The sequence below is a fragment of the Camelina sativa genome, chromosome 5, assembly GCF_000633955.1.
Source record: "Camelina sativa cultivar DH55 chromosome 5, Cs, whole genome shotgun sequence".
Lineage (NCBI taxonomy): Eukaryota > Viridiplantae > Streptophyta > Magnoliopsida > Brassicales > Brassicaceae > Camelina > Camelina sativa.
The window spans coordinates 12626151-12649382 of record NC_025689.1 but is presented as its reverse complement, the minus strand read 5'-3'; the positions used below and the strand labels follow the sequence as shown (position 1 = coordinate 12649382).

The 23232-nt window shown below is 36.9% G+C and overlaps 3 protein-coding genes and 5 long non-coding RNA genes across 17 annotated transcripts in view; 5 read left to right on the top strand and 3 right to left on the bottom strand.

Moving 5' to 3' along the window:
- On the bottom strand, positions 337–1636 carry LOC104789200 (F-box/kelch-repeat protein At2g29830-like). Its single transcript, XM_010514933.2, has 4 exons — positions 1256–1636; positions 689–836; positions 566–571; positions 337–446 (listed from the first exon to the last, which is right to left on the bottom strand). Exons 1-4 carry the CDS (start codon positions 1634–1636, stop codon positions 337–339), a joined length of 645 nt encoding a protein of 214 aa, XP_010513235.2.
- Positions 1667–2188, bottom strand: LOC104789199 (putative F-box/kelch-repeat protein At2g29780). Its single transcript, XM_010514932.1, has one exon. It carries the CDS (start codon positions 2186–2188, stop codon positions 1667–1669), a length of 522 nt encoding a protein of 173 aa, XP_010513234.1.
- Positions 2744–3186, top strand: LOC109132987. Its single transcript, XR_002037886.1, has 2 exons — positions 2744–2948; positions 3061–3186. It is a non-coding gene; the product is annotated as an uncharacterized LOC109132987 (long non-coding RNA).
- Positions 13271–14134, bottom strand: LOC109132845. Its single transcript, XM_019245277.1, has 3 exons — positions 13655–14134; positions 13439–13588; positions 13271–13348 (listed from the first exon to the last, which is right to left on the bottom strand). Exons 1-3 carry the CDS (start codon positions 14132–14134, stop codon positions 13271–13273), a joined length of 708 nt encoding a protein of 235 aa, XP_019100822.1.
- On the top strand, positions 18346–20580 carry LOC104786687. Of its 8 annotated transcripts, none has more exons than XR_002038016.1 (9): positions 18346–18578; positions 18676–19086; positions 19168–19268; positions 19366–19433; positions 19545–19603; positions 19691–19722; positions 19784–19834; positions 20196–20279; positions 20372–20580. It is a non-coding gene; the product is annotated as an uncharacterized LOC104786687 (long non-coding RNA). The 8 variants fall into 8 exon arrangements; XR_767599.2 differs by having other exon boundaries at positions 20196–20268; positions 20372–20427; XR_002038014.1 differs by having other exon boundaries at positions 20097–20268; positions 20372–20427.
- LOC109133089 overlaps positions 20669–23232 on the top strand; it is a 7629-nt gene continuing 5065 nt past the window's right edge. The window contains exon 1 of the long non-coding RNA XR_002038030.1: positions 20669–20763. This is a non-coding gene — a long non-coding RNA (uncharacterized LOC109133089). The remainder of the gene's footprint in view (positions 20764–23232) is intronic.
- LOC109133087 lies at positions 21121–21734 on the top strand. 3 transcript variants are annotated; one of them, XR_002038025.1, is made up of 4 exons: positions 21121–21223; positions 21297–21341; positions 21494–21596; positions 21710–21734. It is a non-coding gene; the product is annotated as an uncharacterized LOC109133087 (long non-coding RNA). The 3 variants fall into 3 exon arrangements; XR_002038026.1 differs by having other exon boundaries at positions 21297–21385; positions 21523–21596; XR_002038024.1 differs by having other exon boundaries at positions 21297–21385.
- Positions 21866–23232, top strand: part of LOC104786688 — a 2592-nt gene continuing 1225 nt past the window's right edge. The window contains exons 1-7 of the long non-coding RNA XR_002038023.1: positions 21866–21970; positions 22075–22142; positions 22240–22424; positions 22514–22591; positions 22684–22738; positions 22842–22923; positions 23033–23123. This is a non-coding gene — a long non-coding RNA (uncharacterized LOC104786688). The remainder of the gene's footprint in view (positions 21971–22074; positions 22143–22239; positions 22425–22513; positions 22592–22683; positions 22739–22841; positions 22924–23032; positions 23124–23232) is intronic.

Here is a 23232-nt window from a genome sequence, read left to right as displayed (position 1 = left end):
AAAGAGGGTATAAAATATATATGTTGTTAAGTTGGTGATTTTGTGTCAACTAAATCACTTTGATTTGCTTCATGATCTCTAAACCATAAATTCATATTTGCTCATATGGTATGTATAGCAGAATAAATTGCGTGAAATCTGATTGTGATTACTTACAGAAGAATGTTAGTGAAACTACACACACAAAAAAAAAAACAGAAGATAGCCAAGTAAGTAAAGATGCATCACAACAAGTTTCGTAAGAACTTTTGTACAAAGGCTAAAACAAGAATAATGGCCTACGCATCTACAACACAGCTTAAGAAATCTACTCAAGGATAATTCTGTAAAGGGTATTCACACTCTACACAAAGATAACAGCTGCTGAACCAATTTTTGCTTCATATTTGCTCTCATATCAACAAGCTGGTAGCTAAAAACAGTAGATGTAATAAAAGATCCTTCACCTGCACGTTCATGAAAAGCCTATAATAAGACTTGAGGCTACAGAAATTGTCATATAATCATATCATCATCATCATCATCATCATCATCAATAGTCCATGCACATCAAAGATTAACATACCTTCAACTGCAAGAAACCATCCCACAGATCATCAAAACATAAGAGAGCGAGAAAGATCAATGGAAGGCAAGTTCATGGATCTAAGCACATTCGATTTTGATACGACCGTCCCCCCTATCTCACCTCCTTCAAGTCTTTTTAAGACGATCTCTATGCACCAAACATCTTTAAATCCATGCGGCTTGTAAGGATTGGCTGTATCGCCATGAGATTGTGTTGAGCATAGGACATGAGATTGAGGACGAGGCTCCTCCTTCTTTTGGTTTATCTCCTGCGACCGCAAGTTGCTTATCTTTAGTATCCATGCTTCCGTCTCCTGTCATCTCTTTCTCACAGATCCCTGATCTTCTTTATGCTCTGATACCAAATATAGTTTTTATACGAAAAGATTAAGAACAAGAAGTTTAAAGAATAACTCTCTTTATTAGCTCAAAGAAAATACCTCAAAACTTTAAGCTCTCAAACTCTCAAACTTAATCTCTCTTAGGTTCTGCTACATCTCAGCATCCCCTATATATATATAAGCTCTTAAGTATATTTTCCTAATCTTAAAAGGAAAACTTTCTTATTCCTATTACATTTAGATATCTCCTAAATATAATCCCAATTTCCATTTCTCTTTGATAAGCTTGATCTCCAAGCTTTACTTCAAGCTTACACCAACAAAAACAACTCGTTCGGATCATATACCATTACTTTTAGATCACTGGAGAAACGAGAAGGATCAATACTACACAACAAATCCTCAACCACACAAGACGACGACCGGTGCCAGTATCTCAATAATGGACTTTCGAGTCCCCATGACTGCCATGTACCTTGTCTTGGTTCGTAAGCCAAACAACACAGATGATCCAAAATGTAAATCTTCTCTTGCATCACCACATATGACTGAAACGCTCCTCCTTCCATACTAGAATTGTGATCGTATGGACCAACAACACTACTCCAAATCCGAGTATCTACATCGAACACCTCGATCCAATTATCATCTATCTGCTCGCAATCTCCGATCACGTAAATCTTTCTGTCGATAACTCCAGCGGCTGCGGATCTGCGAGCCCTCTGCATTCCCGGGAGCGAGCGACACTTGTGATTTCTTCAATCGATGACTACTAACACGTTCGATGTTGTTTGAACTGATTCACCCCATCCACCGATCACATACATCTCGTATCCTATTGTGACCACAGCAGATCTAGGCATCAGAGGAGGAAGTGAACTGACTTCGATCATTCTTGGAGCGTTACGATTGAGAATGTACCAGCTCGGCTTGCGCCTAACAGGAGGGAATTGGATCGAAGCGTAAAGAACAGGTTCAGTGAGGCCAAGTTCCAAGCGTCTCTGGTAGAGTCTCCGCGAAGAGATGACGCGACGAAAGGCTCTGGAGAAGAGAGATAGCTTCGGGTAATGACATCTCCAGTCGAGTAAGAGGATGCGTTCGGCGATATCTTCTGGGATGTGTCGAGTAACATGAGCAAGATTCTCTACTTGTTCTTCTTCTTGAGGTTTCTCGTTTTGATTCTCTTCTTCTTCTTGCGGGTTCTTGTGGAGTTCTTCGGGTTTCTTGTTTGGCTCGCCGCCATTAGAACCGTCATCGGAAGTTTCAGAGATCAAAGCCATCGCCGCCGTGTGAAGTCTTCAGCAGCAACGAATTAACTGAAAGGGAGACTAGATTCGATTTTTCAAAGACGCTGTTACGTTGTGTATTTTTGTTTTTCTTTTCTTGCTAAGAATTTTGTTTTTGTATTTATAATGAAACCATATGAGTAAATAAATACTCATAAATAAAAAACAATATTATAAATAAAGTTTCTTTCCAAAAATAATAATTAAAAAATTTCAAGTATATGATTTTTTTTCTTTCCTGTAAGTTTTTTCCTTTGTGTCAACAAACAATTAACCAAGCTAAAAAAAAATTGAGTCAAATGTCTCTGTAAGTCATTACTTGACTCACAAGTATCTTAGTGTTCTCTACTTAGAAACCCTAATTTGTCTTTCATAATGAAGCTTCCTCCAAAAGAGCAGAGGTAAGCTAATGTTTTTTTTTTTTTTTTTCAAACTTTTGAGTTCATGGAAACGGTTTTGAGTTTTTTCCTCAAAAATGTTAAGACAATATTGAACATAATGTTTGTAATAGTTTGTCAGGAGTTTTTGTTCCCTTATATAAAAACTACTTCCATGCCCCCAAAAATAAAGTGCACAACTTCTCTATTATTTGAATTTCCAGGATAAGACGAACCAATTGGCAACCATGCTCAGCGCTACAATGCTTCTGAAATACGGACTTGGAGAAGAAAAGGCAATAAAGAGGATTGAAGTTGCAGTGTTGGTTGCTCTGAAAAACGGTTTCAGAACTGGAGACGTTTACTATGTGGGAACAGTATGTTTCTTAATCCAGTCTTGTAACACGTGTTTCCTTTTCCTTAAAAATGTCCCGAGTTAGTGTAGTGTACAAAGTACAATCTTTTAAAGATACATCTAACTCTGCGCAGGATGATTGTATGTCGAATGCTTTTTACTTTAGATGTTCAGTGGATCTAGTACAGCCTTGTGCTGCTGGTCCGATAGAGCAAGCTACTTGCCCATTTTGTCTTGGTAAAGTCTTAACCTTTAAATTATTCAAATGTATCCAGAAATATGGCTTAGTGTAGCGCTAGAAAGTGTGAGTACAAGTATTATTACTAAGATTGACAGTAACTCTTTACTATGTAGTCCAAACAGATGCGGTTGCTATGTAGTAGACCTCCCTCATTGTTCTTTGAAACATTTAAATATGTAACCTCTTCACTTGTTCTCCTTTTATTATGTTAACTAGAATAGTACCCGCACTACGCCGCGAGATTGTTTTTTCCTTTTTTGTTGTGGCTTTTTGTATATTGTTTGTAAGTTTTTCTTAATTTGTTTGGAATTTGTTGGTATGCGGACTATTTTTAATAATTAATTGTAGTTTAAGATAAATAAGATTGAGCATTTAAAAGTCTTGTAAAAATTGGAATTTAGTATTCTGATTTTCCTCAAATTTTATTATATACTTTATAAATTTTAATATTTATAAGGTAACCACTTGAATGACATCCTCTTAGCAAAAACACAAGGTTATGAATTTTCTTTCTTGTATCTTCTTTTTGAAAATTAATTTCACTTTAAGAAAACAACAAAAGTCATATTTTATTATTCTAAACAATGCTTTAAGTCTGATCCATAAAGAAAACCAAAATCTCAGTCAACTAAGTTCCGTCACAAATTACTTATTTTTACTTTTATTTTAATAGTTAATATTGTAAATAACTGAATTAATATATATATTTATCATTATAAAGATTTAAATAAATTTTTAGCTTAATTTTCCCTTATAATATATATATATATATATATTTATGTTGGTTTGAGTTATTTGTTTTGTATAGAGATTTTTGAAAAAAATGATTTTCTTTCCGTAAAAATCATATTGATAACGTAATAACTGGAAAAATGGTTATATAAATAACCAAATAAATTTAAAGACAAAATATGTTATAACAAAAATGATTATGTTGTCCAAAGAAAACACCCTACCTCTCCGGAAAATTTTACTTTTACTTCAAATTTGTATTCTTTGTTGAAAAAATTTATGGTGATTCAGCAAATTACCTTGACATGATCCAGATTATGCCCAACAACTCTTTTAATTACCATATCTTTAGAAAACTTTTTTCATAACTATAATTTTACTTGATGAGCCGTAAATCTCATTCCAAAATTTGCATATGTGCTAAACAGCAAAATAGAAGCTATTATTTGGGCTTTGACCAATCATGTGGCCCATTAACACTTCTCATAACTAAAACACATTAAGCCCAACTTCCCTAGACTGCTGACATGTATTATTTGTTTTAATTTGATAGGCTGTTGATTTTTTCTGAGGTGTCAACACCAGCTTCAATATTGAGGCTGATGTGTCAGAAGAGGAGAGCAACATATTCTAGTTTTATTGTATTGATCACCCGAAATATAACGGCTTTGGGGAGAGACTCTGGCCGGATCCGAGTCTCTTCTCTTCATCCTATCCTGATTTTCGAAGTCTCTGACCGGAAAAGAGTCTTTCAATTCTTCTTTAACCTGCTTCATAATGTGTTTAATGGTGTTTGCAAAAACAGAGATGTGAATAACGTAGTGGAAATTACTTCTGGTAGTTCAGTTTTTTGTCACAAAAATCGGGAATCAGAAGTGAAACAATGAAGAAGAAACGAAGAAATAGGATCCAATTTTTTTTTTTGTGGTTTTAATTATTAAAATTCTCTAAATCAGATGAAAAATTTGACATAAATGGTTTGGTATCGGTTTGATTGGTTCTCTATAAGGTTTAGTTTGTTAACCAATGAAACCGAGATTTATGGAGAAATAGGAATTTAACTTTTTTCTCGCGGGGAAATAGGAATCAAACTTTCTTTTCGGAGATATCTAGATCGAAGTCAAAGTTCAGACTCTATCTAGAATGATATGATAGTTCTCGGGGGGGAAATAGCTCGTTTCTCCGCTAGTAACATAAAAGAAAGAGATGAAAAAAAAAACTTATTTTATTATTGGGCTTTAAAAAGAAACAACAAAATGCCCACTAATCCCCAAACGAATTGCTTTTTTTTTTTACATGAAAAAACAATAACGCATTGTTTTAAGAAGAGTAAATTAAAGAGATTGCCATGAACAGTAAAAAAATTTCCCCGAAATGCCACAATCGCCGTTTCTTTCCTGGGATGCCACATCCCATATCCGAAAAGACCAATTTGTCCCGTAAGTTTACTTTCACACGCCCACACGCGGGTGTGATAGGAAACCCAGTCATCGGACTTATTATTCAAAAATTGTTCTTTACTGTATTTTATTTTTAAAAATATAACCGATGCAACCGATGGACAATACTATGTTCTCCTAAAATTGAAAAAAAATTAAAAAACTCCTCGGGTTCCTCTCCTTCTTCGTTAAGGGTTTTCTGTAAAAATATTGATTCTATCGCCGAAGTAGCCGCTGGTCTCCGATTATGGTCTCCGATTTCCCACCCGCTATACTATCGAACTCGCCGAGAACAACAGCAACTGATGATTCCGGGCCTTCTAACCCAGACGGCGGCGTTTCACTGAATGACCACGTCGAACCATTCCGGTTAGTTTCTCTCCCGATTCCTGTGTAACAATTAACTGGGTAACTCCTCGTGTTCATAGATCTAATCCTCTTCTCCAAAATTTCTGAAATGTAGATCCCTTAGTGAAAGTTCAAAGTCCGATGACAACCATATCGTCGGCGGCGTCAACCCTGTCGGAAATTCCCGCTTGTAAGTATTCCCGCTTCATTGTTATTAGTTGTCCATTGTTAACTTCCCTCGCAGACTTGTCTTTTGGTTTTCCGTAGACATATCTTCCTTACTTTTCTAGTAGACAATTATTCATTCTATGTATAAGTTGTCTACCGGTTTATTGTCCATCGATTTAACTTGTCCTTTGAGTTTGTGTTCAAACTTGTCCATTCTGTTCATACCTGATTTAACTTGTCCTTTAATATTCTGTTCTAACTTGTCCACTCGATCTTTAAGTTGTCTACCGGTTTGTTGTCCATTGTTGTGTTGTACAACATGTCCATTGCATATATCAGTTCGTTGTCCATTATTGATTTAACTTGTCCTTTGATGCATTAATGAAAGATCTCACAAACTTCTCCATTATTTATTTAAAAGTTGTCTATTTTGTTGATGAATCGGGTGCATTCACTAATTCACTAATTGTTATCTTTTCATTTAATCACTTTTATTCTCTGATCAGGTCATCAGTTAACACGGGCAACCACTCACCACAGAAAGAAGCCGGTGTTGACACTGATATTCTACCTCCTCGGCTATTCTCCACAGATCGTTATCCTGTCAAAGGTCGTATCAACTCATACTCCAAGCCAGAGTATCTGCTAGATATTGTTGAAATATTAGATGGTTATGATGAGTTCAAGTGGTTAAAAGAATCTTGCTTTGGCCGATTGTTCGAACTCCCAGTTAGGAAGAGCTCCTTGTCTGGGAAACTTGTCCACCAATTCCTATGTCGGTCTCTGGTAACTAAGAGAAAACAAGAGTTGTGGTTTGTATTCGGTGGTCATCCCATCCAGTTTTCGTTGAGAGAGTTTGGTATCGTCACCGGACTCAATTGCGGTCAATTTCCTTCTCAAGAAACTCTTGACAAGTTGCAGAATCCTGCCGAAGGGGAAGAACATTATTATCACAGTCTCATAGGACCGAAAAAGTCATATAGTATACAATCTATTGTTAACATGTTGAAGCTTGACAAGAGGTTACCTAAAGCTAAAAGAATGGATGGAGGTAGAAGGCTACGATTGGCTCTTATTGTCATAGTGGAAGGTATATTAGTATGCGAGTCTTCTAATGTCAGAGCCTCGTTCAGAGTTGCAGAGATGGTAAAAGATCTCGAAAGCTTTGTTAAATATCCATGGGGGCGGCTGTCATTTCTGAAGACATTGGAGATGGTCAAAGTCGGTGACAAAGTTGAAAGTGTATCGAAGCTCGTTGATAAATTAAACCAGTCCCATACAGCAACTCACGGATTCACACTTGCTTTCCAGCTTCTGATTCTGCATGCCATTCCCCTATTGGAGCAATACCTACCTGACTTAAGTGATGAGCAAACATTTACTGATCGGTCTGTACTACATTTGACTAAGCTTAAAACCTTTCATAATGCCAACATCCTCCGAACGGAGCAACACGAGGATGTAAGTTCTTCGTGCTTATTACCATTGTCTTTCTTTAATGGTTGTAAAAAAATACTATTGGTTGTCTAACCCTTTACTCAATCTTTCTCCTAGCTTGATGTTGAGAACATTTTAAATGGTGATGATGAAGCGGACATCCAAGACTACTCCTAGGGTGAGGATGAGATGCATGACGTCGGAGTCGAGTACATGTGTAAGAAGCTTAAAGATGGTCATATATTTAGAAAGGAAGACTGGCATGGTGGTGTCGCACATCTGCCACTCTTAACGGCGATGGACCCTCTTGAGAATAGAAAGAAAACAGTCGTTAAAGAAAAAAAACGTGTACCAAAACCCAAACCGATGGTAAAAGTAAAAGCTCAATCTCTTCCAAAGCCAAAACCAACCGTACTAGGTGGAGAGGGGAACGAGTCTCATGTGGATCGTGTCACTGCCGCATCTCTACTTGAGGAAGTAGATCGCAGAATTAACGAACATACGTCGAAGATACAGTTAATGTTGTCCGTTGAGAGGGCTGGTATGAGAGACGAAATTGTTGATGATGTCCTCAAAACTCTTCGGGAAAAAGGAGTGTATGATAGAAGTATCAAGCATTCAGATTTGATGGAGCAGATCAACAAGTCGTCTTGGTCTGTCGGTGCGAGCGGTTCTACACAGGTAAATGCATCCATTTCTTTACAACATTTACATTAATGTTTCATACTTTACTAAAACAACACTTTATTTCATCAGCCAACTGGAGGAGGGCCTAATAAAGATTGGTCTGGCTTTATGCCTGGTATTCCAGAGATTCTCAAGAAAATTAACATCAATGAAGACGATCAGGTTATCGCCTACTACTTATTTCCCTATGACTAATGAACCCCCTACAGTCAGATTTACCTAATATTGCTATTCAATTTATCAGCCTAGGAGTGATGATATCTTGACAACTATGAAGACATCCGGGGAAGAGGAAGATGAAAGTGGTAGTGAATCAAAAGGGGATGAGGAGGATAGTGGGAGTGAATCTGATGGAGAAGTTTGTCTTCGGAATGATGTGGTTGTTGTTGGTAGTGAATCCGAAGATTGTTCTGATCAGGATGGCGATGATGGCGACAATGTTAGGGATGACGATGGGGAGGATGAGGGGAAGGAAGAATTAGATGACGATAATGACGAGAGAGAGGAAGATGATGGAAAGGACGAGGAATAAGTAGATGATCAAGAGGAGGAGGAAGTAGATGATCAAGAGGAGGAAGAAGTAGATGAGCAAGAGGAGGAAGAAGTAGATGACCAGGAGGAGGAAAGATTAGATGATCATCGGGAGGAAGAAGAAGATGGTTTTGATAATCAATCTGTCCATTATGATGGAGGATTACAAATTGTTGAATATGTGGACCGTGGTATAGTGGATGGGAAAAAATTGCTTCAGGCTGAGGTAAATTTTGCTAATGTCCGTGTTAAGTTAATTTGTCAATGCAATGTTATTAATTTCAAATATTTTCTTCAGGTAAGTAGTACATTCCATACGAATAAACGCTGTCGTGAGGCCGCAGATGATGATCAAACTCCTTTTTCCCCAATCCCTACAAAGAGGCTGAGGACTAAGCCTAGAAGGTTTGGCCAGTGTTCATCTTCTGCGAAAAAAAGAAAGGCACTCGAAACAGAATCTGAAGTGCAACTATACATGCCTTTCCGACCTGTGTCCACCTCTCTCAGAACAAAATTCTTAACAAAGCTGGAGTGAAAAAGTAAGTTAAGTTTTACATATAATTGTCTTTTATACATTTTGTTTTATAATTTGATCTTTAAATGTTGTCTTCTCCATAACGAAATCTGTTTTTTTACATATTTATCAGAGAGTATATAATTAATGGCCATCGAGAGAAGAGGGAATTTTTTCAAATCATATACACACCCACTAAATGGGTGGACTCGCCTGTGAGTACATTCTAAACTATATCTTACTTTTCCGAGAGCTATCACAAACATTATCACTAATTACAAATTATCCTATTACCACACAGCATATGGAAGCAATGCTGAGCATAATGTGGAGGAGAGTAGGTGAGTCTTTTCTAAAGGATCGGATCGGTGTGTTGGATACATGGTTTTCAAATAAGCTGGCTGATGATTATGCTCGGTTTCAAAAGACAAAGAAGAAAGCTTCCTTCAAATGGAACAATATGATCAAGAACTATGTTAAAGGTCTAGTCCCCAGTCGTTCTGCCAAATTGGGATGGTACACTGATGTTGATACCGTCTACCTACCACTGAATTGGGAAAAGAGGCATTGGGTTGCTGCTGTTATAAAGTTGAAGTTGGGAAAAGTATTGATCTTAGATCCGCTCATCGTAAACAATGACTCCCGTAGATTGCCACGATTGCTGAACCCTTGCTTGCGATGCTTCCTTTGATTATTAGGAAATTTGCAGACACGGATGGTATTGACTGCACTCTTCCTCACGCATTCACTTTTGAGAGGCTAGTCGATGTCTACCAGAACGACCGCACGGGAGACTACGGGCCTCTGACCGTCAAGTTCATTGAGTTACATGCGCAAGGGTTGGGGCTTGATGGACTAACCGAGGATAAGGTGGACGAGATGAGGATGCGATTCGCCATTGATGTGTACGAGGAATTTGTTGTTCCACTAAGTTAGTTATGTTGTCTTTTTGTTTAACAGTGGTTAACGTAACGTAAGATTATTGTTCTTTTTGTATAATCTAACTTTGGTAATGTTTTCTAATGGATGGTCATCTTGTTTAATAATTAGTGGACAACTAAAAAAGTAAGTTAGTAGAAGAGCCATTAGAATTTATATGTCTAAAGTAAGTTAGTAAAAAAGTAAGTTAATATTGTCTAGAGCCATTATTAGAAGAGCCATTAGAATTTATATGTTAATTTAGTAATGTCTATTGGTAATAAATTGTTTCAGGACTGATTATTAACTTTAGTAATGTTTGCTAAGTAGTGGACAAATTAAAAAGCAAGGTAGACATTATTAGAAGAGCCATTAGAATTTATATGTCTATTGATAATAAATTGTTTCAGGACTGATTATTAACTTTACCTTATGTTAATATTGTCTTATGATGTCTACTTAGAATTTATATGTCTATTGGTAATAAATTGTTTCAGGACTGACTATTAACTTTAGTAATGTTTGCTAAGTAGTGGACAAATTAAAAAGCAAGGTAGACATTATTAGAAGAGCCATTAGAATTTATATGTCTATTGGTAATAAATTGTTTCAGGACTGATTATTAACTTTACCTTATTACAACCACAATCACCACCATCAGCTGTTTAACCAACCCTTACATTTTCTTAATAGCTTTATGAGAAGCCTCAATTATCCTAATTGATAACTTTATCTAGGTAGACAAGTTTACCAGGTCAAATTTGTCTACTAGGACAAATTTGTTTACGTCAAATTTGTCTACCATGTCCAGTTCAATTTGTCTACCCGGTCAAATTTGAACTTGATTTGTCTACAAGTTTACGTTCCAGCATTGAATGTTACGTAAAAATATTTGATGTCATCTAAATAAATATTTGACCTGCAAAATCAACCACCACCAAACAAATTTACACTTAATTAGTAAATGTTCTCTAAATAAAAAGGGTGTCCTCCTTGTTTCAGTAAATACAACTTCAAACATGGCCGATCTCCTTTCCCTACCAGAACATCTCACACTATACATTGTTAGCCTCGTCGCTAGGTCTGGATTTCAGTTCTTAGCACCCCTTATTGCTGCTGGACCCGATGGTATGCGACTCGCTTTCAACGAGGTCGTTTTACGAGAAGCCTCAATCCTCCTTATTGAACAAAACCCTACGGTTGTAAATAGACGCTCTTTATTTCGACCTTTCTTCGAGCGTACCATTAGAGCAAGAAACCCCGCTGCAATGTATCTAGAAGCCATTAGATTATTAGCGAGATATGGAGAGTACCGAGAAGCCATTGCCATGCTAGGTTACAATTGGAGCTCTCTCTTCGGTAAATTCCATCCGTCTTCCTCAGCAACCTTTGCTCTAACTATTTTGATGTTGTGTGTTGGGGAAACGGATGAGGGTATTGGCCTAATGACAAAATTCAGGGGTGCATTTAAACAGACGAGAACGAGGTCGATATTGTGACGTCCAGCTTTGGTAAAATTCGAAAGAAAAATACCAAACCTCCCTGACGTGTGCGACGACTGCTGTGAGAGCAAAAGGTGCCCCGCATGCTACACTTGGTGGCGCTGCCAAAGATTAAAAAACTTGTTTGCTATACCCTAGAAGCTTATTGTTTCTAATGTTGTCCATCAGATTGTTTAATCCCATCTTGTCTACTGTTGGGTTTCTCAACTTTGACCAATATGTTGTGTCCTTTTTCCATCATTGTTGTCCTCCATCGTAGTAGTATGTATTGTCCTATTTTTATTTTTAAAATTACCTGTAGGTCTGTAGACTCAACAGAGTTGTACTGATAAGTTACATCACCACAAGCAACTTGCGTATTGTCAGATAAAGCAATATGTATAATTAATTAAAAATGGGTTACTATTACTTTTTTATGTTTTTTAAAGTTTGCCAGTTTATCTATTAAAAAGGAAGCATCTGTCTTTGGATCCCTTCACCAAACTTTTTTTCTAAACCTAATTTCCCTTCTAAGAGCTCTATGGGGCAATATAGCTACAGTCAACCCTCTTCATCATCTGCTTCGCCCGCCTCATCTATAAATTCTCGTGACCGTCGAAGCGGGAAGTTTGGCATTCCTACGAGTTGCAATTGTGGTGGTGGAATGGTTTTGGAAACAGTCCAGAGTGCTGAGGGAGGCCGGTTGTTCTATAAGTGTGAAAATTATTTTGTAAGCAACCAAAATCACACCTCTTACTCAATTGAAACTTGTTTTTTGAAAAAATAATTAACTATTTACTTCTATCGATGATATTATCTAGGACGGGGGTCTTCATCTCATCAAGTCGTGGGAAAAAGCTGTGGTCGAGGAAATTCACGATCTCCAGGTGAAGAACAATGAACAAGAAGACAGAATTGCATACCTCACTAGAGGACCTGATGGTGAGTTCGTTGAACCAAGTATGAAGTGGGCTGAGCTAAAATTCCTTGGCGAAGATATGAAAGAACTAAAACAACTGGTACGCTCAAGATTGTACACAGAGCGAATGGAAGATCTCGTAGGCAATTCGAGCGGTGCACAATCCTCTCCCATATGGACCAACAATATCATAAACGTAGCCATTGCGTTCCTCCTATTCGTACTTCTTTTAACCATGGTTTATTCTGCATTTAAATAAGGAAACTTTCTCTTTTCATGTTTAAGCGTCTTCTATTGTTCACTTTTAACCATGGTTCTTCTACTTTCTTTGATCTTTGAGGAAAGAACAAGTAGTCCACTTGTTCTTTTGTTCACATGTAATCGTCTACTATATTAATGGTCATTTTTCTACTTTCTACTTCGCAGTAGACAACTTTCTATCGGATAGTACTCAACTTTATGTTAGTAGACAAGTTTATGCTAGTAGACAATTTAGTAAACAACTTTACAATAGACAACTTTAATTTTCCCATCTGGACAACTTTGGTATTCTTTACAACTTTACAGTAGACAACTTTAATTTTCCCATCTGTAGTAGACAACTTAGGTATTCTTTACAATTATACATTTAGTGGACAATATGAATAGTAGACAAAACAAATTATGAATAGTGGACAAAACAAATTACTGACTCAGAGGATTAGTGGACCAAAATATATGCAACAGATAACTAAAATCGTAAAAGATAATGTCGTCCATTAAAGAAGATAAATCGACCAAAAACAAAATATAAGATAGAGACGACAATTACAATCGTAAGAGGTAATGTTGTTCCGCTAATGAGGATATCCAAGGGGTCCACAAAAAATTAGGATATCTACCAACACCTCTTATAAGTTTGAAGAAACACATAAACTTAAACAACTCTTTCAGATCAGCATGGAGCATGTCTTCCTGTTGTGACCACTGCCGAAACATCTTCCACACTTCGTGACTCTTTTCTTTTTCTGAAACATACAAAACATACAATGCAAAATGATTATTTCTTGGACACTGGACATTAGAAAGGGACAATGGAAAGTTATAAGCATACTCACGTGGTGGACTTCTCCTTTCGATGGAATTCGTTTTTTCTTTGGCCTCCCACCACCACGAACGGTCCTTGGTGGATTTACATCAACACCACCAAACTCTTCCGGAATGTCTGAATCTTTCTCATTTGGGACTGGCATAACGAGGCCTTCATACTTTTTCATCCATGCTCTAACAAAGTAGCACTCATCGATAAGTGACTACTCGTCCACATGTCTAACCCGACTAGCAGACAAAGCATGACAACAGGGAATTTTTAGGACATCAAAAACCCTACACATACATGTTTTCTTCTCCAAATTAACAGTGAAAACACAGCCATTGCCATCATTGACTTGGTATATCCAGTTACTAACAGAATATACACCACAGTCTTTTGACTCTTTTAGATGGTCTATTAACAAATCTTCAATTTCTGGAGTACACTTACTCTTTGTTTTACCTGCTAATGTCCTCCTACACCAGAACCACCTCATTAACATGGCCCTTAAGAATTCAACCATTGACACTATCGGATAGTCGACTGCCTTTTTCATAGCTGCGTTTAGTGACTCTGAGATGTTGCTACTCATTATATTGTACCGCGATCCAGGGAAGTGGGAAAGTGTCCAATGTGGCAAACCAATTTCCATAAGATAATCCGCGCACTCCTGATTACGATGCTCGATTTCTCTCCACCAATACCGAAAATCACCTACCATATACGCTCATGCAGCTTTTGAAACTATTCCAGCTAGTCCTTCGCAACCGAAATTATGCTTCACATTTTGGAACAGGTGTACTGTACAAGTAGCATGGTGAGCAAGTGGGTAAACTTTTGATAGGGCAGAGTAAATAGCTGCATGTCGGTCAGAAACAAAAACGAGGTCTTTCTCATCAGGAACAAACTTTTGCAAGTTTCTAAAAAACCATGTCCAACCGGCATCATTCTCTTTCTCAACAACGCCAAAACCAAGAGGATATATCTGCATATTCCCATCTTGTCCACTAGCTGCCACCAAACATCCTTTATACTTGCCTTTCATTGACGTCCCATCTATCACTATAACCTTTCGCAAATACTTATAACCAGCTATGGAAGCCCCAAAAGCGAAGAACAGATATTTAAACAAGGTTTTACCCGACTTCTTGTCGACGGTTGTGTGCATATCACTAATTGTACCTGGATTGGTTTGCTTCACCAAGTGGAAATAAGTGGCCAAAAACCGATAGTTGTCTTCCTCATTACCACGAGCAGCCTCAATAGCAAGTTCCTTCGCATTCCAAGCTTTCATATAACTAATGGTAACATTAAGCTCTTCCAAAACCATACTAGGCAATTCACAAGCCCTTGGACCTTTTTTCCCATTCGCAAATTTCGACTGCAATAATTTATCTAATATCTGAGCTGATGCCTTCTCACCATATCAACCCCTGCATGAAACATCACAGTTGTGTTTCAGCGTTACTGTTCTTATTTCCAAATTTTTGGAATTGGGATGTGTAGTTGCATAGATCCGCCAACCACAATTCTTATCTACACAAGTAACAATAACCCTCCCTGGGTCAGACTTCCCAATCTGAATGTGAAAAGCCTTTTCAAAGCATAAACAGCCAAAGTCTTTCTTAGTTCCTTCTTATTAGCAAATACTCGCCCAACATAAATTGCATCTCCTTCGCGCTTCAGGTCCATGTTCCTCTCTTCACTTGGTGCACCTCGCATATTATCATGAAATGGTGGTGCATCTTCCAACAATAATGGGTCCACCCCATCTATAACACCAGTCCTTTCCAAGAAAGGGCGATCTTCATCGTCACCTAATGTAAGTGCAAGTGCATCATCACCAACTGGTATATCTTCACATAATCGAATAACAGGCAGATCATCAGCAGTTGGATCAACGGGGCTACAATCTAAATCTCTCTCTCTAGACTCCTCTAATACACCATTACAACCAAGGGTGTCAACATGTTCATTTGAAACATTACCAACAACCATATTCCAACCACCCACACCTTTGTAAGGATCCCAATCTAACGGATAATCATTATTTATCCTTTCTGTCCATTCATCGATATCATAATCTTCCTCCTCCTCTTCGCTTGCCTCATTTTCGGTTGACAAGTCTTCCTGTGAATTTTCCACAATCCCGGCCACCTTATTCTCAGCAACCTGAGAATTCATAGAGATAATAGAGTTCTGCATATTTAAGTCCACGACTTCAATGGATGTTTCATACACCACACTCGGATGAATGTTGTCCATCGACGATGAATCATACATGTTGTCCATTACTGATGAGCCATTGTTTTTGTCTATCACACAAGAGTCTCCCATATTGTCCTTCAAAGATGAGTCATAAACTTTGTCCACCGAAAAGACATTGTTTTTGTCTACCGATCCAGATTCTCTTAAGTTGTCCTCCACATCAGTTGACAGGCTCAGAGGAATGTTGTCCATCAACGAGGAACCATACTTGTTGTCCATCAATAATGATCCATTGTTTTTGTCTATCAAACGAGAATCTCCCAAAGTGTCCACCGAAAATACATTGTTTCTGTCTATCGATCCAGATTCTCTTAAGTTGTCCTCCACCTCAGTTGACAGACTTTTTCCACTGCATCTTGTCCTCTTACCCACCACCAGGATTGCATCTTTGTCCACACACTGGTCCACCGTGGTCCTCTTCAGTTTCCTATTGGGATGTCCACTGCCTGCCGCATTCAATTTCTTGTTCACATCTATATTCTTCCATCTGTTTCTGTAAAAAGTTTCTACTTCCTCAGCATGAGCCACCATGACATCATCCTCAACATCAGGTAACAATTCGGCATGCGACCCAACTGATTCCTGGGTAGGTAAAACCATCTCACCAGCCACCGCAATATTTCCATCATTAACAATAGTGGTGACGTTTACGTACAAATTATTGCCACCGTCTAAAGTCCGTCTCTTTTTGAACTGGGCGAATTCCACCTCACTACAGATTGAAACCGGAGGGATTTTGTCTGCCGTGAATACCGAAGGATCACCTGGGTACCATGAACTCAAAACGACGGCGCTTTCCTTCGGGTTTAGACGGAATATAGCCTCTACTGCAGAAGTCAACTCGCGTATACTTTTCAGTTTCTCAATGGAGAGACACCTTGCCATTTCGCCCTGTTGCGGTACAAATTTCCACACCCCACTCTCAGAACACTTCCACTCACCACGATAAACACACACCGTTTCGTCCATTAAATCGTTTAACAACCTACGACAAAAAAGTTTGAATTTTTCCCTTTATATAAGTTTAGCTTACAGACGCAATAAAAGCTTCAAACTTTGGCCTCAAATCAAAATTTACTACACAACCACCACCATTATTGGCGGACGGACATTACCTGCTTCGCTGTCTCCCCGTTTCGTGTTTTTAATTTGTCCACCAACCAGAACTCATTAGCTTTCTCTAATACAACCGTAAATCCAAAACAAAACTCAGATCTAAAACATAAAAACAATTTGTCTCTCATATTCCAACACACACCCTTTTGTCCACAATTAATGCATGTCACGTCACATGTCCGCCAAAAACATACGACCACACAGAAAAAATTCCCGCCACCTTTTCTTTCGTTACAGACGCGGAGGACAATATCGTCAATCAACACCATGCCATATTGACAGATTTTGGCAAAAAAGCTTAAAAATACCCCATCTATTTTTTATTTGGAAGTTTAATACCTCGTCTTTTTTGGTTGGAAGAAAAATACCTCATTTAATTAAAACGTGTGATTTAATATTCAAACTAATAAATTTTGTTAGTTTCATACTTACGATTTTTTGACAAAAATAAAATTCCGTTTTTACCCTTACTATATCAATTAATAATTAATTTTAAATGACTTGGTATTAATTTATGGACAATTCTTGGATTCATCCCCACTTAATTAGGGAAACAAATTATTAATTAAAGAAAAAAATCTGTATATCATTCAATTTTAAAGTTATTAATTCCAAAATTTATATTATAGTTTTTAATTATAATATGTAAATCTAAATTACTTTTTTATAAATCCAAACCGACATATAATTTTGTTTAATTATGTAATTTAAACCCTAATCATTTTTTATAAACCCAAATTAAAATACAATTTTGTTTAATTGTAAAATCTAAACCCTAACCACTCTTTTATAAACCCAAACCGACATATATATTTTTTTTAATTTTAAAATCTAAACCCTAACCACTCTTTTATAAACCCAAACCGACATATAAATTTGTTTGATTGTAAAATCTAAACCCTACCACTATTTGTATACCCAAACCGACATATAATTTTGTTTAATTATAAAATCTAAACCCTAACCACTATTTTGTAAACCCAAACCGATATATAATTTCGTTTAATTGTAAAATCTAAACCCTAATCACTCTTTTGTAAACCCAAGAATTTTTCTTAATTTATAGGTTTATTTGAATTAAAATTAAGTTTATTTAATATTTCTTTTATTAATTTTAATTCAAATAAAATTATAAATTAATACCAAATCATTTAAAATTAATTATTAATTGATATAGTAAGGGTAAAAATGGAATTTTATTTTTGTCAAAAAATCGTAAATATGAAACTAACAAAATTTATTAGTTTGGGTATTAAATCACACGTTTTAATTAAATGAGGTATTTTTCTTCCAGTCAAAAAAGACAAGGTATTAAACTTCCAAATAAAAAATAGATGAGGTATTTTTAAACTTTTTTCCCTTTTCTTATAGGCATTGGAGAAATTTTTTAAATAAAATGTGGCAAAACTGGCAAAATTTCCTTTTTTTTTGGGTTGTGACCGTTTTTTTCTTTTGACCGCTTTTTTTTTTTTTGACCGTTTTTTTTTTTTTGACCGTTTTATAAAAACTCTCTGACGCTCCTGGAGAAATCAAAATCAGTTTAGAGAGAGAGAGAGAGGGAGTGCGAGAGAGAGATCGTTCGATTCTAACGGCGGCGAGGCAGAGAGAGAGAGAGACCGTTCGATCCTAACGGCGGCGAGAGAGAGAGAGAGACCGTTCGATCCTAACGGCGGCGAGAGAGAGAGACCGTTCGATCCTAACGGCGGCGAGAGAGAGAGAGACCGTTCGATCCTAACGGCGGCGAGAGAGAGCAAGCGGACCTGAAGAACAAGTCAGAGGAGGTATCGACGTATCGTTTCGTGTTCTTCTTCAATTTAAATTTTCTTGCTTTTGGAAATTTTTAGGGTTTGTTTCTATGTTTGGGTGAAACTGAAACAGGTCTTGACTCTTGCGTGTTCGTGGACGAGGACTGAGACGATGATTTGATTCGACTCAGAAAAAACACGGTCGCCGGCGTGCGTGCGTGTTCGGTGACTCAAACTGATCGATTACAAAATAAAAGATCTTTGTCTTATCGGCGTTGTTCTTCTTGTTATCGTTTTTTTTCTTCTTTTTCTTTCTTTCTTTCTTTCTTTCTTTCTTTCTTTCTAATGTATTGATTCTTTTCACTGCTAAGTTTGTTGTCAGGACGGTGATGTGTGGTTTGGTTGAGCTGTCATGATGCGTCTCTGGAGGTTTAGCACTTTGAGCCCAATTGATCTCTTTATCTATCATGTCTTCTTAGCTTCTATCATGTTGTTAGTCGAAGCTTTAACAATGCCAATGACAAGAGACTGCTTCTGCCCCCAGGTATGAAGTTTAGAACACTAATGTCTTAATACTTATAGTTTTTTTTACATTATTGGTTTGTTTTTCTTTTTCTGTGATCAGCTTCCTGCTAGTTCCAATTCTTACATGACAAGTGATCCTGGTGTTGTGAACTACTTCAATCTTTTGTTAGAGAGATGAAGCTCAATCGTCAAGTCAGGCAAGTCAGACTCATTACTCACTATCACTCAATACATTTGTTTCAATTTCCCATCCATATGAGAGACTGAGAATTTTGTTTTCCTGCTTGTGCCTCTCTAGATGATGGAGATATTATCAAGGATGATGCTAAACTCGTGGACCCAAATGATGGTAGAATTCTCTTCACTGTAAGTCATCTCAAAATCCTCTGCTTTTCTTTATTTTCTTCTGTTTCAAGTTTATCTATCTCCCTCAACCAATGATCCTTTTTGTTTTTTTTTTTTTTTTGGAACAACAAGGTACCAGAATTCAGGGCAAAACCCTTGATTTTACTGAGCCAAATGGAGTCCAGAAGCAGGTACATTGTGTTTTATTTATTTCTTTGTCTTTTGTTTTTTTATTCAAACATGTAACAAGAATCTCAGGTTTATGTTTCGTTTTGCAGGTTTGCTTACAATGCTTGAAGCTAAGTATAAGGTATGAAAAAACATGTTCCATTATTCACTAATGCTTCTTCTAATTCTTTATTTTTGTGCAGATTGGAGATATGCTATGGTTTGAAGAATGAATAAGATTCAGAACCAAAAAGGTAAAACATCAAACTGATTCTTCTTGTTATAGGTGTCTTTGACTCAATACATCTTCCGTTCTCGTCCACTTCGATTTCCCAATCTTTAAGTCAGTAAGTTGCTTTAAACACACAGATTTACTTTATTTCAATTTTATAAACTGTAATGCATTTTCAGATACTCGAAGAGAGCTAAATGGTGTCATGAGTGTTTTCTTTGTTTCTTGTTTTTCTTTCTATCAACAGTGTAACAAGAATCTCAGGTTTATGTTTCGTTTTGCAGGTTTTCATAAAGTGGATGTGTTTGGAAAAAAACATTTTGCAGTAAATTTTTTTTTTTTTGAGCTCTTCACAGTAACGTTTTTGAGTTATGTTTGGTTAGGCTGAAGGGAAAGAAGAAGGAGAAAATGATGAAGAAGTTGAAGAATCAGAGGGAGAAGAATCTGATTACAGAGGTTATTATGAGGTTCACTTATTGTCCACATTAATTGTAACATTGTGATTCTTCTTCTCAAGTTTCTTTAAAACTTTGTTCTTCTTAAATGTTTGTTTTTGTAGAATCAAGACTTCAATGATGGTGACAGGCGATTAAAATTAGGCAGATGATGGAGGGATAAATATGGGGATATTAAATAGTGGGTTTCTTTCTTTCTTTGGGCTGAAACAGGTGTGTGTTCGTGTTTTCCAACCAAGACGATGATTGAAGAAAGAAGAAGGTTCATAGCAAAGCAATCAGATGATGCTCTTCTCGGAGCTGTTGGATGGTATGTGGTATACTCGAAACTTTCATTTTAATTTTTTTTCTTGACAATATTATATTTGTATTTTGGATTCATCTGAAGTTAGGATTTTTGTTGCAGGTTCATGCGGCTCTTGAAGTATTTGTCAATTTTAAGACCGATAACAGTGTTAAAGTGACGAGAGAGTAAACAGGCCTGAACAAGTCAGAGGTATCTTCTCGTTTTCTTCTAAACCTATGAATCTACGTATTTGATTTTCGTGTGAATATTTTTGCTTATAAAATAAGAGTATCACTTTTGTATTATATTGGGAATTTTAAATTGTTCTGCTATTATAATGTATTAAGGAAGATTCTTCTAATTCTCTATTTTTGTGCAGATGGGTGATATGCTATGAGTTTGAAGAAAGAAGAAGATTCAGACCCAAAAGGTAACAATATCAAACTGCTTCTTCTTGTTATAGGTGTCTTTGGCTCAATACGTCTTCCTTTCTCGTCCACTTTGATTTGCCAATCTTTAAGTCAACAAGTTGCTTTAAATCGCAGATTATATTTATTTGATTATTTATAAACTGTAATGCAATTTCAGATACTCGGAAGAGCACAATCTGTTAAGCGGGAATCAAGAACCAGTTTAACCTTTTGATCATTCATCCGGGAGCTTACTGGAGGTCAGTATTAAGTGATTTCATTTGTTGTGGTTATCAAATTGTCAAAGATTGTGTCTTTCCTTGTTGAATATAGGTATTTGCAATGGGCATCCTCGAGGCTTTACCACAAATGGACAAGGTGAGGAAGTTTGCTTTTGTACTGAGTCCTATTCTGCAAGTGAGGTATCATGTTTTCGCATTTACTAGACTTTTAATTTTGCTGGAAAAGTATTTGACGTCTGGTTAATGTAGGAGTTGCTCGATATCATTCTTGTTTCTGATGCTACTTAGGTTGATCACATTGCTCGTGTCTTTGCAAGTGATGGATGTTCAGAGGACATGGCGTCTTCAACTCTCATCTGATTTGACGAGAAACTCCACAACAATAAAAAAGGTATACATTCTTGGGGTTTACTGTGGGTTTCTTCATCCGAGTGTTTTGCTTTCTTAAATATGACTTTTGTTTCGTAGATAAGATCTTAATTAATGGGTTTGTTTATTTTGGAGATTCTGTGAAACATCTCTCCACATAAAACAACTCATCACCGGAGGAGAGAAGAAGCTCAGTCGTTGACGCAAAGACTCCATTANAAGACTCCATTGCTTTTCCCAACAATTCAGGCAAGTCGTTCCATTACTCAACAAAATCACTCAATACATTCGTTTCAGTAGTTCCCCTCCCATAAGTGAGACTGAGACTTTTTTAGTTTCCTTGTTTGCTGCTTCTCTAGAAATTGGAGATATATGGGGGTTCACTCGTCTTGTTCTGTAAGTCATCTCATAATCCTCTGCTTTTCTTTATTTTATTATGTTTCAAGTTTATCTATCTCTCTTCACCAGTAATCTTTTTTTTTTTTGTTTTGAACAACAAGGTGCTACTGAAGTGTAACGCACCAGAACTGACTCAAGCCAAAGGCAGTAATCAGAAAAATGCATAAAGGTAGTTGACATTCTTAATAACCATTCTGATACCCCAAATGTGTCTCAGGTTCCTCTTGTTATAGTTTATTTTAATGTGTAGATTCCTTTAACTGCAGGTAAACGAGTGTTTAATACTTAGCTAGCACTACCATTCTGAGTCATCAAAATCAAAGCCATCACAAGGGAAAAGCTAGATACCAGGTGAGTCAGTTATTGTTTCAAAATCAGCAAGCTCTTCACTCCACAACTCCAGCTTTTGCCTGCACCACAAAGAAGTACACCACGTCTGCCATAATTCAAGGTAGTCTTATTAATAACGATTCTGATACCCAAATCTGGTATCACGTTTCTTTTGTAACAGTTTTCTGCCCATTTATTGCCTCACTGCAGGAAAACATAGCTAGCTCTACCAAACTGATTCAGGAAAATAGAGCTCTCCAAAAGCAAAAGCTAGATGATGCAAGACAAGTGAGCCCAATTGTTACAAAAACAGCATGTTTCACTTGTAATCTCACTCTGCATAACAGAAACTCTTTCCTCCTCATCTGTAATTTATGTAGATTCTCTCAACGACAACAACAAAACAAGTCAACAACAACAACGGATAAAACCTCTGTAAGTAAACTTTAGATCCTTATCTTGATTTTATTTTCTTCTGTTGCAAGTTTTATCCTTCAACCAAGCATTGTTGATGAGTATATTTTTCGTGTATTTGCAGGTGATGAACATAAGAGGACGTTGTTTTCAGGACGTCTTCAACTCTCATCTGAGTTGACGAGAAACTCTACAACCAGAAAAAGGTAACTATTCTTGGTTTTTCTTCAACTCTCATCCGAATGTTTTGGTATTTAAATAAGAGTGTTGTTTTTTATATGGGATCTTAATTGATGGGTTCGTTTCTTTCTCTAGATTCTTTGAAACAGCTCTCTACAAAAAACAACTCATCACCAGGGAGAAGAAGCTTAATCGTTGAGGCTAAGACTCCATGTTGTTCGAACAAGTCAGGCAAGTCGTTCCATTACTCACAATCACTCCATACGTTTGCTTCAGATCCCCATCCATAAGTTAGACTGAGATTTTTGGTTTTGTTGCTTCTCTAGATGATGGAG